The sequence below is a fragment of the Xenopus laevis genome, chromosome 3S, assembly GCF_017654675.1.
Source record: "Xenopus laevis strain J_2021 chromosome 3S, Xenopus_laevis_v10.1, whole genome shotgun sequence".
Lineage (NCBI taxonomy): Eukaryota > Metazoa > Chordata > Amphibia > Anura > Pipidae > Xenopus > Xenopus laevis.
The window spans coordinates 85,679,795-85,699,807 of NC_054376.1; the positions used below are offsets into that span (position 1 = coordinate 85,679,795).

General features: G+C 40.4%; 1 protein-coding gene across 4 annotated transcripts in view; it reads right to left on the bottom strand.

Annotated features, from left to right (window-relative positions):
* Window positions 1–20,013, bottom strand: part of LOC108713136 (synaptotagmin-1) — a 305,972-nt gene that overhangs the window by 79,042 nt on the left and 206,917 nt on the right. For all 4 annotated transcript variants that reach the window (XM_041588587.1, XM_018255925.2, XM_018255926.2 and 1 more), the window contains one exon: window positions 10,370–10,554. In XM_041588587.1, coding sequence (XP_041444521.1) covers window positions 10,370–10,554 — 185 coding nt within the window. The remainder of the gene's footprint in view (window positions 1–10,369; window positions 10,555–20,013) is intronic.

The window sequence follows — 20,013 nt, forward strand, 5'->3', positions numbered from 1 at the left end:
GCCAGAGGGGGATCAAGGGCAAAAATGTATCTGAAAAATCTGCCTGTGTGTGCTTGGAAGAGATAGTGTAGGGGGAGAGCTGTTAGTGATTTCAGGGACAGATGATAGTAAGCTTGCTGGCTAGTAATCTGCTTGATACTGCTCTGTATTGGAGGGACAGAAGTCTGCAGGGATTTGAGGGACATTTTAGCTTAGGTAGCTTTGCTGGCTAGTAATCTACTGTTCTCTTTAAACAACTGCCATACGTTGACCTTGTAGGCATTGTTTGCCCAGTTTTTTTGGACGCAGCCACTGAAGCACAGTTGCCAGAAAAAATATGCCATATAAATGCTGAAAATAGTAATTTTTCGCCATACGTTGACCTTGTAGACATTGTTTGCCCAGTTTTTTTGGACGCAGCCACTGAAGCACAGTTGCCAGAAAAATTATGCCATATAAATGCTGAAAATATAAATTTTTTTGGTTGCAGCCACTGAAGCACAGAGGCCAGAAAAATTATGCCATATAAATGCAGAAAATATGCATTTTTTTGGTCGCAGCCACTGAAGCACAGTTGCCAGAAAAATTATGCCATATAAATGCTGAAAATATAAATTTTTTTGGTTGCAGCCACTGAAGCACAGAGGCCAGAAAAATTATGCCATATAAATGCAGAAAATATGCATTTTTTTGGTCGCAGCCACTGAAGCACAGTTGCCAGAAAAAATATGCCATATAAATGCTGAAAATAGTCATTTTTTGCCATATACGTTGAGTCAACGTATGGCAAAAAATTACTATTTTCAGCATTTATATGGCATATTTTTTCTGGCCTCTGTGCTTCAGTGGCTGCGGCCAAAAAAACTGGGCAAACAATGCCTACAAGGTCAACGTCGTTGACCTTGTAGGCATTGTTTGCCCAGTTTTTTTGGCCGCAGCCACTGAAGCACAGAGGCCAGAAAAAATATGCCATATAAATGCTGAAAATAGTAATTTTTTTGGTCGCAGCCACTGAAGCACAGTTGCCAGAAAAATTATGCCATATAAATGCTGAAAATATAAATTTTTTTGGTTGCAGCCACTGAAGCACAGAGGCCAGAAAAATTATGCCATATAAATGCTGAAAATATAAATTTTTTTGGTTGCAGCCACTGAAGCACAGAGGCCAGAAAAATTATGCCATATAAATGCAGAAAATATGCATTTTTTTGGTCGCAGCCACTGAAGCACAGTTGCCAGAAAAATTATGCCATATAAATGCAGAAAATATGCATTTTTTTGGACGCAGCCACTGAAGCACAGTTGCCAGAAAAAATATGCCATATAAATGCTGAAAATAGTCATTTTTTGCCATACGTTGACCTTGTAGACATTGTTTGCCCAGTTTTTTTGGTTGCAGCCACTGAAGCACAGAGGCCAGAAAAAAATTAAACCAGTAGGGTTTGCACCCTAGTTTGTAACGGTGGCGGAGGGAGGAGGAGGACGCTAAAGGACAGCTGTGTGTGGAGTCATGAGGCTTGAAGAGAAGGACAGCTGCATAGAAGTCAGAACAAGTCTTCCGGCGTGCAGTAACCCTCCGAGATCCACCCCTCATTCATTTTAATAAAGGTCAGGTAATCGACACTTTTGTGACCTAGGCGAGTTCTCTTCTCAGTTACAATCCCTCCTGCTGCACTGAAGGTCCTTTCTGAGAGCACACTTGAGGCTGGGCAAGACAAGAGGTTCATGGCAAATTGTGACAGCTCTGGCCACAGATCAAGCCTGCGCACCCAGTAGTCCAGGGGTTCATCGCTCCTCAGAGTGTCGATATCTGCAGTTAATGCCAGGTAGTCCGCTACCTGCCGGTCGAGGCGTTCTTTGAGGGTGGATCCAGAAGGGTTGTGGCGCTGCCTTGGACAGAAAAACATTTGCATGTCTGACGTTACAGACTGGCCAAAGGGCTTTGTCCTTGCAGGTGTGCTCGTGGCAGGATTACTGGCACCTCTGCCCCTGGAATGTTGATGAGTTCCTGAAGTGACATCACCCTTAAAAGCATTGTACAACATGTTTTGCAGGCTGGTTTGTAAATGCCGCATCTTTTCGGACTTGTGGTATGTTGGTAACATTTCTGACACTTTATGCTTGTACCGAGGGTCTAGTAGCGTTGCGACCCAGTACAGGTCCTTCTCCTTAAGCCTCTTGATACGGGGGTCCTTCAACAGGCATGACAGCATGAAAGACCCCATTCTCACAAGGTTGGATGCAGAGCTATCCATCTCCGCTTCCTCATTATCAAGGACTGCATCATCCACGGTCTCCTCCCCCCAGCCACGTACAAGACCAGGGGTCCCCAAAAGGTCACCACTAGCCCCCTGGGAAGCCTGCTCCTGTTGGTCCTCCTCCTCCTCCTCCACAAAGCCACCTTCCTCCTCTGACTCCACTTCTGGCACCTCTCCCTGCGTTGCAGCAGGTGCCTGGGTTCGTTCTGGTGATTCCGACCAGAAATCGTGCGCTTCCAGCTCCTCGTCACGCTGGTCTACAGCCTCATCTGTCACTCGTCGCACGGCACGCTCCAGGAAGAAAGCGAAGGGTATTAGGTCGCTGATGGTGCCTTCGGTGCGACTGACCATATTTGTCACCTCTTCAAAAGGTCGCATGAGCCTGCAGGCATCGCGCATAAGCACCCAGTAACGGGGGAAAAAAATCCCCAGCTGTGCAGATCCAGTCCTACCACCCAGTTCAAAAAGGTACTCGTTGACGGCCCTTTGTTGTTGCAGCAGACGTTCCAACATAAGGAGCGTTGAATTCCAGCGAGTCTGGCTGTCAGAAATCAAACGCCTGACTGGCATGTTGTAGCGCTGCTGAATGTCAGCAAGGCGTGCCATGGCTGTGTAGGAACGTCTGAAATGGGCCGACACCTTTCTGGACTGGGTGAGAACGTCCTGGAATCCTGGGTACTTGGAGACAAAACGTTGGACTATTAAATTTAACACATGTGCCATGCAGGGCACATGTGTTAAATTGCCTAGTCTCAACGCTGCCAACAGATTGCTTCCATTGTCACACACCACTTTTCCGATCTGCAGTTGGTGTGGGGTCAGCCACCGATCGGCCTGTGACTGCAGAGATGACAGGAGTACAGATCCGGTATGGTTTTTGCTTTCCAGGCACGTCATCCCCAAGACAGCGTGACAACGGCGTACCTGGCACGTCGAATAGCCTAGGGGGAGCTGGGGGTGCACAGGTGTGGAGGAGGAGAAGGAGGACCCAGCAGCAGAGTAAGAAGAAGAAGAAGACGAGGTAGAGAGCGATGGAGGAGTAGAGGTGGTGGCAGAACCGCGTGCAATCCGTGGCGGTGACACCAACTCCACTGTTGTTGTTGAGCTACCCATTCCCTGCTTCCCAGCCATTACCAAGTTCACCCAGTGGGCAGTGTAGGTGACATACCTGCCCTGACCATGCTTGGAGGACCATGCGTCAGTAGTCATATGGACCTTTGGCCCAACACTAAGTGACAGAGATGCGGTAACTTGGCTCTGCACATGTTGGTACAGGTGTGGTATTCCCTTTTTAGAAAAAAAATTGCGGCTGGGTACCTTCCACTGCGGTGTCCCAATTGCTACAAATTTGCGGAAGGCCTCAGAGTCCACCAGCTGGTATGGTAAAAGCTGGCGGGCTAAGAGTGCAGACAAGCCAGCTGTCAGACGCCGGGCAAGGGGGTGACAGTCAGACATTGGCTTCTTACGCTCAAACATGGCCTTCACAGAAACTTGGCTGGTGGCAGATGACTGGGAATGGGAACAGGTGGTCAAGGTGGAAGGCGGAGTGGAGGGTGGTTCAGACGGGTCAAGGAGAGCAGAGGTAGAGCAGTAAGATGCTGGACCAGAAGGAGTGTGGCTTTTAGTTTGCCTGTTGCCTTTGAGGTGTTGCTCCCAAAGTGCTTTGTGCTTGCCGCTCATGTGCCTTCGCATAGAAGTTGTACCTATGTGGCTGTTGGGCTTACCAAGGCTCAGTTTCTGACTGCACTCATTGCAAATTACAATGCTTTTGTCAGAGGCACACACATTAAAAAAATCCCACACTGCTGACTTTTTGGAAGTGTGCGATCTGGCGGTAACAGTAGAAGTTGGCGGAGTTGGCGGTATTGGCGGCAATGGCGGGTGCGTTGGCCGGCTGAACACAGGTGCCGATACATGTTGTTGCCCTGCTGATCCCTGCGGGCTGTCCTCCCTGCTTCTTCTAAGTCTTATTCTCCTACTGCCTCTCTGACTCTCCGTCTCTCCATCTGAACTACCCTCCTCTTGCTCTCTTCTACTAGGCACCCACAAAACATCAATCTCCTCATCATCATTCTCCTCAGATGCATCAATTTCTTCTGACACATCACAGAAGGAAGCAGCAGCGGGGACCTCCTCCTCATCACTCATTATGTCCATCTCTATCGTGTTCTCTGCCAGAATTAAATCTGGTGTAAGGTCCTCATCTCCTTCATCTTCTTCTGGCAATAATGGTTGCGCATTACTCAGTTCAAGAAACTCATTGGAAAATAACTCCTCTGACCCCAGTGAAGAAGGGGCACCGGTGGTGGAGGAAGTGTTACGTGGGGTGGCCATAGCAGTGGAGGATGAGGAGGATGTTGTGGTAAAGTTAGAAACGGTAGAGGATGGGGTGTGCTGTGTAAGCCAGTCAACTACCTCTTCAGCATTTTGGGAGTTCAGGGTCATTGGCTTTTTAAAACTGGGAAATTTGCTAGGGCCACAGGATTGCATAGCAGCACGGCCCCTAGCACGGCCTCTGCGTGGCGGCCTGCCTTTGCCTGGCATTATTTTTAAAAAAACAACAACAACAACAAAAACTCAGTTGGTTTTTCTGGAAACGATAATACACACAGCTAGATGGCGGGTTGAAGAAAACACTGTGCAAATAATGCCTACAAAGTCAACGTATACACTACTACAGCGGTGGATACGGATTACGTAAAATATATGAATGCTGCTTGAAAAAAAGTAACTCAAGTGGTTTTTCTAGAGACGATAATATTATCAATATTTAGACAAAATGTGAACAAGGTCACACAGCTCGATGGCGGGTTGAAGAAAACAGTGTGCAAATAATGCCTACAAGGTCAACGTATACACTACTACAGCGGTGGATACGGATTACGTAAAATATATGAATGCTGCTTGAAAAAAAGTAACTCAAGTGGTTTTTCTAGAGACGATAATATTATCAATATTTAGACAAAATGTGAACAAGCTCACACAGCTCGATGGCGGGTTGAAGAAACAGTGTGTAAATAATGCCTACAAGGTCAACGTATACACTACTACAGCGGTGGATACGGATTACGTAAAATATATGAATGCTGCTTGAAAAAAAGTAACTCAAGTGGTTTTTCTAGAGACGATAATATTATCAATATTTAGACAAAATGTGAACAAGCTCACACAGCTCGATGGCGGGTTGAAGAAAACACTGTGCAAATAATGCCTACAAGGTCAACGTATACACTACTACAGCGGTGGATACGGATTACGTAAAATATATGAATGCTGCTTGAAAAAAAGTAACTCAAGTGGTTTTTCTAGAGACGATAATATTATCAATATTTAGACAAAATGTGAACAAGCTCACACAGCTCGATGGCGGGTTGAAGAAAACAGTGTGCAAATAATGCCTACAAGGTCAACGTATACACTACTACAGCGGTGGATACGGATTACGTAAAATATATGAATGCTGCTTGAAAAAAAGTAACTCAAGTGGTTTTTCTAGAGACGATAATATTATCAATATTTAGACAAAATGTGAACAAGCTCACACAGCTCGATGGCGGGTTGAAGAAAACAGTGTGCAAATAATGCCTACAAGGTCAACGTATACACTACTACAGCGGTGGATACGGATTACGTAAAATATATGAATGCTGCTTGAAAAAAAGTAACTCAAGTGGTTTTTCTAGAGACGATAATATTATCAATATTTAGACAAAATGTGAACAAGCTCACACAGCTCGATGGCGGGTTGAAGAAAACAGTGTGCAAATAATGCCTACAAGGTCAACGTATACACTACTACAGCGGTGGATACGGATTACGTAAAATATATGAATGCTGCTTGAAAAAAAGTAACTCAAGTGGTTTTTCTAGAGACGATAATATTATCAATATTTAGACAAAATGTGAACAAGCTCACACAGCTCGATGGCGGGTTGAAGAAAACAGTGTGCAAATAATGCCTACAAGGTCAACGTATACACTACTACAGCGGTGGATACGGATTACGTAAAATATATGAATGCTGCTTGAAAAAAAGTAACTCAAGTGGTTTTTCTAGAGACGATAATATTATCAATATTTAGACAAAATGTGAACAAGCTCACACAGCTCGATGGCGGGTTGAAGAAAACACTGTGCAAATAATGCCTACAAGGCCAACGTATACACTACTACAGCGGTGGATACGGATTACGTAAAATATATGAATGCTGCTTGAAAAAAGTGACTCCGGTGTTTTTTCTGGAGACGGTAATATTATGGATATTTAGACAGAATGGGAACAAGGTCACACAGCTCGATGGCGGGTTGAAGAAAACAGTGTGCAAATAATGCCTACAAGGCCAACGTATACACTACTACAGCGGTGGATACGGATTACGTAAAATATATGAATGCTGCTTGAAAAAAGTGACTCCGGTGTTTTTTCTGGAGACGGTAATATTATGGATATTTAGACAGAATGGGAACAAGGTCACACAGCTCGATGGCGGGTTGAAGAAAACAGTGTGCAAATAATGCCTACAAGGCCAACGTATACACTACTACAGCGGTGGATACGGATTACGTAAAATATATGAATGCTGCTTGAAAAAAGTGACTCCGGTGTTTTTTCTGGAGACGGTAATATTATGGATATTTAGACAGAATGGGAACAAGGTCACACAGCTCGATGGCGGGTTGAAGAAAACAGTGTGCAAATAATGCCTACAAGGCCAACGTATACACTACTACAGCGGTGGATACGGATTACGTAAAATATATTATGGCTGCTTGAAAAAAGTGACTCCGGTGTTTTTTCTGGAGACGGTAATATTATGGATATTTAGACAGAATGTGAACAAGGTCACACAGCTCGATGGCGGGTTGAAGAAAACAGTGTGCAAATAATGCCTACAGGGCAAATAATGCCTAAAAGGTCAACTTATACACTACTACAGCGGTAGTAAAATAAAAAAAAGTAAAATAAAAAAAAATGAATATTAAAAAAAAAAAATTAAAGTTGGTGCTGCTGAACTACTAGGAGCAGCAGATTAGCACACCAGTCCCACTCCCCAACACTGCTAGACTAATAGCACTGGGCTCTTATAGTAGTAGTAGTAGTAGTAGTAGTAGTAAAACAACAAAAAAATAAATAAAAGCAGTCCTTACAAGGACTACTGTTATTGCAGCAGTCAGCAGATGAGATCAGAAGCAGGACAGCTGCCCACTGCAGCTACATACAGAGCACTGCAGTAGAAGGTAGATTACTAGCCAGCAAAGCTACCTAAGCTTAAATGTCCCTCAAACCCCTGCAGACTTCTGTCCCTCCAATAACAGAGCAGTATCAAAACGATTACTAGCCAGCAAACTTTCAACTGTCCCTGAAATCACTAACAGGCAGCAGCTCTCTCCCTACACTATCTCTTCAGCACACACAGGCAGAGTGAAAAAACGCTGCAGGGCTTCGGTTTTTATAGGGAAGGGGAGTGGTCCAGGGGAGAGCTTCCTGATTGGCTGCCATGTACCTGCTGGTCTGGGGTGAGAGGGCAAAAAAAAGCGCCAACAATGGCGAACCCAAAATGGCGAACGTCGCGCGACGTTCGCGAACTTCCGGCGAGCGCGAACACCCGATGTTCGCGCGAACAAGTTCGCCGGCGAACAGTTCGCGACATCTCTAGGCCTGACCAGTGCCTGAAAGGAGAAAGTCTTGGACTCACATATACTGTAAGTCTACAAGTTGCAAATTCAGGTAAGAGAAGCTTAATCAGTAGCTCATGCCTTCTTTTTTGAGATCAACGAAACCAATAAACCGGCAAATATTGTGAAATACCGTTTATAACAACTACATGTCTCTGCAAATAATGATATCATCTCAGTTATTTTTAGATTGAGTGCAGTCTTAGATAAACTTTTTTCCAAATGTAAATTCCAGCAGAAATGTAATTTAAAAAAATTCTCTTTAAATTTAATTAGATATTCTGAGTATGAAATCATTTTTCCGGGTAAAAATTAATACAGAACAAATCCAAAATAAATCAAATATACAGAAAACATAGTTAGTAATTTACATTGACACTAGCCTAAAGAATAATAAATCTCAGAAAATGTTAAATGGCCATGTTTAATTTCCAGAAAAATGACTGTTAATAATAAAGACATGCACAGAAACATATCATGACATAATTTTTATGTTATTATTCATAAAAGAAATACATATTAAAACTGACACCAAAACAATTTTAACATCCAAAAGGATTAAAATGCAATTTGATTATTGAATTAATATGCATTTGCTCTATAAGAGAAATACACAATAGTCATTAGCAATATTTTAGATTTATATTTTTGAAGTTTAAATTTTAAAGTTTTTGGATTTTTGAAAACGTAAAAATCTCAACATTGTGTTTATGAAAGAAGAAATGAAAAAACTCTATTGCTTAAGTATGTGAATGCCAATCTACTCTTTAGTTTCAATGCGTTTGAAAATATATATCCAAAACTTGAATTGAAAAATAGCTTATATTTTGAAAAGACAACCCCTCATTGACTCGTACGAAAATTTTAGTTGCCAATTTTGTATATATGAGTTTTTTGCTGAAAAAAATCTTGAATATTTATGTTTCAATATCTCCTAATTTTACTGCAAAAAATCAAATTATGATAAAAACCTGAATTTGTATGTTGAGAAATCTGCCATGTATAGCATTCCTGCTAGTGATTATGCATTTAAGTGGTCTTGTATGACAGCTGCTATTGATAACTGATAAATATAAATACATATATAACACAGTTTAGTTTCATTTAGAAAGGGCCTATAGCAGCCCATAAAAACATTATGCATTTTTAGAGAAGGAATGTTCTGCGAACAGCTATGTTAGAGCAGTCCAACTGTACATTATATTAAGAAATATACATGGACACATATCCACAGAACAGACACATACAAATAAGTCAAAGAATGTCTATCTATATATCTATCATCTATCTATCTACAGTATTTATAATCTCTCTTTACTTGGCAAGAAAGATGGCAGACGATCAAGATCAGCGTAGACTATGCAGTATAGGGCGAATTTATAAACCAAGTGCAATTTGCAAGAATGCAAAAATGTGGAAGCAAATTGCCCACAATGCAGGCTTTTTCTTAGAAAGCAAATGTAATTGTAGCTCATGCTAAGTTGAATCTATCTGTAACCAATGCATAAATAGTAACACCTGTTTTGGTAAGCTTCACTCCAGTTTTCTCCCTGTACCAGTGTTCAAATGTATTCAATGACAGCATGTGGTGTTATAACAGCATTAACGCCTGATTCATTTACTGCAAGTTATTTGATGCAGCCCACTAAAGCAGGTTTATAACAGCAAGCTGAAGGAGTGCATCAGTGCTGGTTGCATGTTGCAATATAGCATTTATAGACACAAGTAACTTTCTGAATTAGATCAAAACACCAATTTTAAATCAATTTTAGCACTTGCAATAAAAATGCCCTTTTAAAAGTAAAGCAGAACATAGCAAAGGTCACAGATACTGTATGAACTCACCTAGTGCCGTTTTAGCTTGGGGGCCAAAATGAATAATGCAAATATCCCTTGGCAAACATAGTATAATATATGTGTGTGGGACATCTTTTAAAACTCCTTTAGTAATAAATAGTCCTTGGTGGAATGCTAAATCAATATATAATCTGCTGTGGATGATTTACTGTACTGTAGGATACATGTGTGGTATAGCATGCATGCATGTGGCATCTCATAGGAATAATGAAAACTGGACACCAAAAATGCTTGATGTTTGATATATCCCATGCAGTTGATCAAGTCAAAGCATTGAGTTAATAGGGAGGTGAACTGCTACCTCAGTAGTCAAAGCATTGAGTTAATAGGGAGGTGAACTGCTACCTCAGTAGTCAAAGCATTGAGTTAATAGGGAGGTGAACTGTTACCTCTGTAGATTAAACGTCTGCACTAAAGTTATACAGTAAATGCTGAAACATAAAGAATGTCAATAAGTCCTGTATTGCCCATAACCAGGCTTCATTCAAATGCCTTGTGGATATATCGTCATTTTTATACGGCCTACATTATGTGAATAAAATAGCATTCCATCTTAGGACTATTTATGAGCAGAAAAAACAAAAACATCGCTTCCTTACCTGGTCTTTCGTTGATTTTCCTAAATCTTTTACATCTTTCATATTCATAGCATTTTTTCCTCCCTTTTCTTTGCCCTTCTTCTTGTTTTTCTTTTTGAGTAAACACTTCTTGCAGACACAAAAGCAGCAGGTAAGTATGAGAAGTACTGCGACTATGGCTATTGCTATTAAGGCCCATGGTGGCACTGCAAAACAAAAGCAACGGTGGTTATTTTATATACAGTATCATCTACACAAGAATAGATGAGAAAAAGACGAGACTTGTATCATAAATACCAGGTTATGTACTGGACAAATGAATTAGAAATGTTAACGTTACATTTTTCCATATTTGTAAAGATTGTTTTGTCTTAAAGCCTCTTCTTAATAATCCATTTTAATAATCCTGTAAAGTTTATAATTATAACATCATAAATTCTAACTAACCTATGAAAAAGTGTGTCGTTCTCCTAAAACACAAGATTACTGATTACAAACAAAGATCCTGCTTCATAGGGTTCATTTTGACTATAATTTAATATTCTAATAAGGCTCTGGGATTTAGGCATGGCAGAAAGTCATTATAATAGATCACTCAAAAATGCCACTTAAAAGCTTAATGGGGTATATTTGGGATATTTGAAAGCATAATTGGGGTACATTGTATTAATTTATTGTTATATTAAAACAGAATTCAGTTTCCCCTTAAGATATGTATCTTACAGTATGTGCTTTGGAAGCGTGTTTGGAAAAAGTAATTTTATTTGGCTGTAATTACTTTCTAAGCACTACCAATGCACCTTCATAGTAGAGAAAGTGCCAAGAATGTGAAAAGTTCAAAGAAAATTGATTCCATTCATGTTGAAATATTCAGTACCAGAAAGAGTTTAAAATAGCTTAATCCTCCACTGCTAAAGTATAAAACAAAATTCCCGCTAGACTTTAAAATGGCGATTAAACTAATCCTCAGATCAATATACTATGTAATAATTAAATCTAGTAGCCTTTTATTTTCAGACTTACTAAACAGTTATTCATTCTTTATTTAAAGGGAAGCCATGCCCCTGAAAATGCAGGTCTCCATAAATATATTTCATATAAAACAATCCACATCTAAAACTCTTTTATATAAACATATATTTTTCCAACACATGCTTCTGGAAAATCCCATAATAAAACAAGGTCATGGTAATTTCAAATGCTAAAGTCAGCCGCTCTGCCTTGTAGGAGGGATCTGTGCTCACATACAAACCAAGGACATGTTGAAACAATATTTTTAAATCATCAATATCAATATATTCCACAGTGCTGTACAGTTAAAGGGTGTAAACAGATTACATATAGTGATCTATACAAGACTTTAAGGGGTCCCTGCTTATTAGAACTTATAATATTAAAGGAAAAACATAAGTTGAGGACTTTGGCAAGATAAAGAATAATAAATGCCAGAGTTATAGCATTGGCATTGCAATGTATCTTAAAAGATTGTTTATAAGCAGAGAGATTGCAAGAAAGTCCGATGGAATGTGCAAAAGAATTTAAAATTTACAGCTCTAGTCACACTGTAGTTTTTATACAGCATTTACTTTTTTTTTAAAAATAATACCTTTTGTTGCCCTGCTAAACATACAGTATATAATTTGTAATGGTTACATTTATGTATGCAGTACAAAGGGACACTAAAGGGCCTATTTACAGATGTCCCTTTTACAACTGGATAATCTTTGAGGTTTTCCGGTGTTTTTGAAGCTTTCTTTTGTGCAGCAATACCAAAATGTTATAGTTATTGTGAGACAAGTCCAAAAAAATTCGCAACTTCACTGCAAGTTTTCCCATTTGTGCTTCTTCAGTTCGGATAAATTTCATAGCATTCCTGGTTTTAGCCTGGAAGACTGTGGATAAATAAGCCTCACCGATTAGAATTTTTGTACTGGCTGCATTTGTCTTTACAATAAAGAATTCATTTTATTGTTGCATGTATTTTACAAAAACATTAACAGGATCTGCACACTCTAACTAGGTGGAGCTTAAAGGGAAATTTAGAAAGGTTGCAGATATGACTGAAACCAGACCTTTCAGCATTCATGTTACACTCTACTTTAAATAATCTACAATTCCATTGAGCAAATTGCCTCTTAGAATCAGATCTGATGGAGAATGCAGATCAGAGAGAACGATGGTAGCTGCTGCTTCTTAGAATTTTTAGATATATGTATGTATTCCATTTATGTTAAATGATAAAACATACAGCATATAAACATATAAACAATTGATAGTGAACCTTTAAATGTAAATGCCACATTTTCTGTGAGAACACGTACTCAGAATCATGCAGGAAATTAAAGATTTTAGTTGCATTTAAATTAAACCTTAGTTTACCTGCAAGCACCAAGCAACTATTAAGAAGTCATATGGCTATTTTGACCTATAATGGATTACTCTTCCTAGAACACGAGAACCCATTTTAAATAGCGGTATTCATGTCACACAGGGTAATTACATCGGAATCTTTTAAGAACAGGGTTTTGAAATGCCTATTGCCTGTTGCACAAGCTTTCATTTGGAATTAATAGTGTCTCTAATATTTTCATCTGCAAGAGGGAAATTTCCACTCACATGTAATCTTTCTATCTATCCTTGAAAAAAATTAATACATGGTATTAAATAGGATGAATTCAGCATGAAAAGGGTAATAGAATTGCTCCTCTCAAAACATATATAAACAGAACTGGTGAAGAATAGAGAACAGAGAAAAATTGAAGAATCTGCAGAAATGTGTAACAAGGGGAAGCTGTATAGGATCCCTTATCCGGAAACCCAATATCCAGAAAGCTCCGAATTACGGAATGGCTGTCTCCCATAGACTCCATTTTATCCAAATAATCCAAGTTTTTAAAAATGATTTCCTTTTTCTCTGTAATAATAAAACAGTAGCTTGTACTTGATCCAAACTAAGATATCATTAATGATTGTCGGAAGCAAAACCAGCCTAATGGGGTTATTTAATGTTTAAATTAATTTCTAGTAGACTTACGCAAAGATCCATTATCCGGAAAACCCCAAGTCCCGAGCATTCTGGATAACAGGCAGCTTGTAAATGCGCCAATTAACCTGACACATAACTTCATGTTAACCAGCCAGCCTCTGTTACAACTTATCAAAGGTTGCCATAACTTTAACCAAGTAACCCTGCCATACCCTTTGCCAGAGCCATTTACCAATCTTCCTCTCATACCCTCCACTTAGAAAACAAGCTGTGATAACTAAGATTTCTTTCTTTTTTTAAAAAAAAAAAAAATGATATGCTATAAAATATTGGGTGAATGGGAGGGGCACCGCTCCTGGCTGACAGGCTGAACTGCTCCAGGCTGCCCTGATACTGACTACAGATCCCTAGATAACCTCAATATATACACCCATAACTTTTCCGCTACTGCAGTATAACACCAATTAAATTCTAGAAAGCTAAACACCTGGTAACCGTTCCTAGCTTCCAGTCATAGGTCATCCACCATCCCATTTGCTCAAAGCGTGACATTTATCACTCCCTTTTTCATTCTCTTATTTAATTTTTGCAAGCATGACCTACTACAAAAGGCCTGTTTCACTAGTTATGCTCAAATCAAAGGACTTCTGATCCCATAGTAAATGTATGCTGGTCAATAAGTAGTGAGTGCTTGAGGGGAAGAAAGAGGCACAACAACCAGAGGACTGAGACCATTCAGAAAACTTGTCAATATTCCCAAACAAGTGACTGATTGAAGATTTGGATACTTGTAGTTCAGCAACATGTGGACAGCTGCATAGTTGGATATCATTTAAGTAGTGTAAAAAACATGTTACAGTTAAAGATCCACAGCTAACAATATCATAACCAGGGACTATATAAATGGGAATGAACAATGTAATTGAAAAGAGGAATCGTATACAATTAGCAGTAAGCAATATTATTGCAAAGTTCCAAAAAATGTTTTAATCATCAAGCTTTGCCCATAAAAGATCAGATGACAATATGGGGCCCATTCATTAAGCTCAAGTGAAGGAATAGAGGAAAAAAAATTCGACCTTCGACTACGACCTTCGAATCGAACGATTCGAACTAAAAATCGTTTGAATATTCGACCATCCGATAATCAAAGTAGGTCGAAAATTTCTTCAACCCCCTAGTTCGCCACCAAAAACCTACCGAGGCCAAAGTTAGCCTATGGGGAAGGTCCCCATAGGCTTTCCAAGGTTTTTCTGATCAAAGGATAATACTTCGATCGAACGATTATTCCTTTGATCGTTCGATCGAACGAATTGCGCAAAATCCTTCAACTTCGAATATCGAAGTTGAAGGATTTTAATTCGGCAGTCGATATTCGACCCTTGATACATCTGCCCCTATGTGTTTTGCATACAAAAGAGTATAATGAATATTCGAAGTCACTGCAAAGTAACTTCTTAACAGAGCTTAGGCTTTGAGCAAATGCTTTAATATAGGTTATTGAACCTTTCACTGACTTTAACTATCCTTATTCTTTACAATAGAGGTTACATTGTCCCACATGTTTCAACAATCCAGTGTAACATTTTCTAGAATAGGAGCAATGCTACAACAGTTCGTTATTGTACTGAAAATATCTTTTCAAGTCTATTCTCCTTGTATATTATCTCCATAGGGAGTATTCCAAATGTGTTTCTGAGAGATTAATCAAGGAACATACATTTTCATCATATTAATATATACAATAAGGTTTGTGAAAAATGTTTTGATACTAATTGTTCTCGGTACACATTTTATTTATTCTGCTAAATATAATTACTTTCATGTTTATATATGATTTCTTTTTTTTATCCATTTAAGTCTTCAACAAAAGAAGCTATGGATAGAAATCTTTCTTTTGTTGATCTTCAATAAAAGAAGATATGGATGAAAACCCTTGCTTTTTTGAAAATTAATCTGTAAGGGGTTTATATTTATTATGTTATTTGTCCTCCCTGTGTGTTCTTTTATATACTGTAAGATTATACCGTGCTGTAAATCCTTATAGGACTATAAAAACAAAGTTATAAGGTATAAAATTTAAAAATCTTTAATATAATAGTTTTTGCTGGAAAAATGTATTTGAGGTTTTGATTCAGAAAAGTGTCCCTGCTCTGGGCCATATCAGGCTTATTAAAGTCATTGGTACATGGGTCACCAGGAAGGCCAGTTATCATCCATTGATTGATGGTGAGCCATGATGATTTGCAAACATTTCCAGTAACAAGAAGAAATCACAAAATAGGCATGATTATTAAATAGTATCTGGCATTGTGGTGGTTCTAAATCTATAGGGATTGAACATTGGGGAATACAGTCATTGATTGATTGTATCTGTATGATAGACCTCATGGCATAATGTTTCCAAACCAAAATGAAGTTTCAAAACATATATTTTGTTTTTTATTTTGTTTTCCAGTCTCTGCCTCTCCTTCAGTGCATACAATGATGTGGTCACTATGAGCATGATGTTATTGAGCATATATCACCTACAGATGAGGGGGAAAATTACCAGAACCAGGAAAAATATATTTATTTTATGAATTCTGACAAAACTAAGATGCTTTGAATCCATAAATGCTATCATCCTTTGCACTTATAAAACAATTACACAGGGGTTGAACATAATCAGTAGCACTAAAAAAAGAAAAGCTGTACAAGTGATATTTTAGTGTTTTTTCAAACCTTTTTAACATGACATTAGCAAATACAGCTTTTATTCCTAAAGGACTTTGCAACCTTACCTTTAAAGCTGACCTTGTGTTCTGAAGGGTTAAATAAAACCCACATGGGCTCAAACCATCAGCACAGCAGTTGCAAACACAGATTTGCATGCAGAACACAGATTTACCAAAAGCACTTTTACAGAATTTTGAATTGTATGCAATACATTACAACACATAATTAATAAATGTAGCTATTTTGATTAAAAAGCCACTAATTCGAGACCTATGCGGCTGCTATTGGGTAGTAAGCTTCTTAAACGGAATATCTGAAAAGTTTCTCTGTGCCCCATTTTTATTTTCCTGTCCTTCCGCATGGCAGTAGTTACTAATGGGTTAACTCCCTCGCGCAGCGGAAGGACAGGAACCAATAAAACAAGTTTCCCAACCCCCTTACCTCATCTCTTTTTTTCCTGTCCTCGCTACAAGAAGGATCCCCGTGACCGGTGCGGTTCCTCTCTGCCCACCGAAGCTGCTGGTTCAATATAGCCAGTAGAGCCTTGTAGCCAGGCTTAGAGAGCGCAGTAAGACGCATGTGGTGCAGTAAGATGCTCTGAGCACAATGATTAGCACGTTCTAATACGGAGGAACCTATTGGAGCGCGGGTGACATCATATTAAGGCGCCCAGGGTTTAAATCAAGGATTCCAGCGGATGCTATTGCGGCAGTGTTCAGTGGGAGCCGGCTGCAGTTTTAGGGGAGCCTTTATGCAAGTGCTCTTGTGCTGATCATTATAGATCTCTTTATGGCTACTTATTTTTTACACCTCTTTTTCAGAGCATGAGTTCTAGGAGCCGAAGATCTCGGTCATCCTCTAGGGGGTAAGTGCGGATGAGAGACCTAGGTGGTGTTCTTGTATGGTAATAACGTTATGCGTTTTGTTACTAGATCACCTAGAAGAAGAAGTCATCATTCCAGGAAGGCGGTGGAAAAGGAATGCTCTGTGTGTGACAACCCAGCGATGCATAACAAGAAAGTGTGCCTCATGTGCTGGGAGTCTATGTCTGGTAAAAGAGCAGATGAACAATGGAGTTCTATGAAGGACTGGTTCAAGGAGTCAATGTCGAAGTCATTAAAGGATTTAGTGGGTACAGTCACTGATAGTGTGATACAGAAAGTAGGTACCAGTGGCTCAGGTGTGAATCCTAAGATGGCAGTTGAAGAGGATGGAGGTCAACAAGCGGCAGCAAAATGTAGCCAATCGGACAGTTCTGGAGAAGAGGAGGAGTTAATTGTGTTGGATGAAGATTCCTCGTTTGATACGGATTTTATAGAACCACTGATTAGAGCTGTCCGGAAAGTCCTGGACTTGGAGGACACAGAACAAGAAAAGAAGCAGGACAAAATGTTTAAGCCATCTGGAAAAAAGGCTTTAGTGTTTCCAGTTCACGAGGTTCTTAGAGATATTATAAAGGAGGAGTGGGCTGTTCCAGATAAGAAGTATTCGGAACCTAGACACATGAGAAAGATGTACCCGTATGCGGAGGGGGATGTGAAGCGTTGGACCAACCCTCCTAAGGTGGATGCAGCCATCACACGTGTAGCACGTAAGACCACGTTGCCCGTGGATGAGGGTGTTTCACTAAAAGATCTTGTGGAAAGAAGGCAGGATACAGTGTTAAAAAAAGGCATATTCGGGGTCGGGGTTGCTTTGTAAACCAACAGTGGCAGTTACATGTGTGGCGAAGGCATCTAAGATTTGGCTGCAGGAAATAGAAACAGAGTTACAACCTATGATAGACAAAGGCAACGTAGGTCATCTGGTGGATGATTGACTTTATTACGGATGCATCACTGGATGTCCTGAAGTTGGCAGCCAGGAATATGGGGTATGCAGTGGCAGCCAGGAGAATGCTGTGGTTAAAACACTGGCAAGCAGACACCCCTTCCAAGTTTAACTTGTGTGCACTCCCTTTTGAGGGGGAGTTGCTGTTCAGGCCTAAGCTCGATAGTATTATTTCTAAAGCTTCAGCAGGCAAGAGCTCTTTTATGCCACAGGAGAGGCGAGAGAGACGTCAGCCAGTTCGCGGACGTTGGTCAGACAGGATGCCTTACAAAGATGCTAAGACCTATAGACATGGAAGACAGTTTAATAGGCAACCATTTTGGAGAAATCGGATGCAGGTTCAAACTAAAAGAGAGTCGAAGCAGGAGAAGGTTAAACCTTTCTGATGGTGTCTTGGCCCAGCTGCCTCCAGTAGGTGCAAGAATACTTCAATTTCAGGCAGTTTGGGCAAGGACTACGATGGACATGTGGGTTCTAGAGGTCATTTCCATGGGTTACCACTTAGAATTTTCAAAGAAACCTACCAAGATGTTTTTGTGGAGTCAAAATTTCCAAAGACGAGAGAAGCTCATCAGGCAATGGAGCATATTTTATTAGACCTATTGAAGAAAGAGGTTATTCTGTTAGTGCCAGAAAGCCAAAGACGACAGGGCATGTATTCTCCAATCTTCCTGACAAGGAAGTCGTCCGGAGAGTTCCGAGCCATATTAGATCTCAGACGACTAAATGCGTTCCTAAGAGTAATCTCTTTCAAGATGGAAACACTAAGTGTTATTTCACAATTAGGCGACTGGCTCGCAAAGATAGATTTGCGAGATGCATATCTTCATGTCCCAATTTTCGAGGATCATCAAAGATTTCTAAGATTTTCAGTAATGGGGGAACATTTTCAGTATCGGGCATTTCCCTTTGGGCTAGCATCTTCACCGAGAACTTTTTCAAAAGTTTTAGCGCCAGTAATAGCTGCCTTACGTCTGCAAGGCATACAGATATTCAGTTATCTGGACGATCTCCTACTAAAGGCAGCAAGCAACCAGGTTTTGGATCAGCATGTACAGATGACCCTGACAGTGCTGGCGGAGCATGGATGGCTGGTGAATTGGCAGAAGTCACATCTGACCCCGTCACAACAGATGGAGTTTTTAGGGGTTCTGGTGGATACCCAGCAGTTGCGACTTTATCCTCCTCCAGCAAAGGTGGAAGACATTATTCGAAGGGTGCAGCATCTCATAAAGTTCCCTTATACCACGGCTTTAATCTGTCAAGAAGTCTTAGGGAAATTAGTGGCTACGAAGGAGGCTGTCAGGTGGGCGATGATTCATCTTCGACAGCTCCAGTTCGAGTTTCTGCAACAGTGGGAGAGAAGTGTACAGTCCCAGCTCATACTTCTATCAGGGCAAACAGTGAAGAGCTTGGAGTGGTGGTTAAATCCAAACAATCTTTCCCAGGGCAAGCCAATAGACTGCCCATCATGGCAAATAATTACGACGGATGCCAGCAGCCGGGGATGGGGAGCACATACCCCATTTATGTCAGCCCAAGGGCTATGGCCACCCGAGGCGGTGACGTGGTCCTCGAATTTCAGGGAGCTGAAAGCTGTGTCCCAAGCACTAGTAAGCTTCAGGAGCCGACTTGGCAAGGCAGCGGTCCTCATTCAGTCCGACAATATAACGACAGTGAAATATATAAAAAAACAAGGAGGGACTCGCAGCAAAAAATTGTTGAGTCTGACTTTGGAGATTTTCGCCTGGGCGGAGAACAATCTCCTGGACCTGTCGGCAACCTTTATCCCTGGCCATCTGAATATCCTGGCAGATTCATTGAGTCGAAAGACACTCCATCCAGGAGAATGGGAATTGTCACAAGAGGTTTTCCAGATGTTAACAGATCGTTGGGGTATGCCTCAAATAGATCTCATGGCGACCTCCAGGAACAGGAAAGTGAGAATGTTCTGTTCCTGGTGCCCGGAGAAGCAAGCATTGTGTCAGGATGCTTTCAGTCTGAAGTGGAAGTTCGAACTGGCTTATATTTTTCCACCAATCCCGATTATATCAAGGGTACTGAACAAAATTCAGAAGGACAAGGTGAAAATGATAGCAGTGTTGCCATGGTGGCCAAGAAGGCCTTGGTT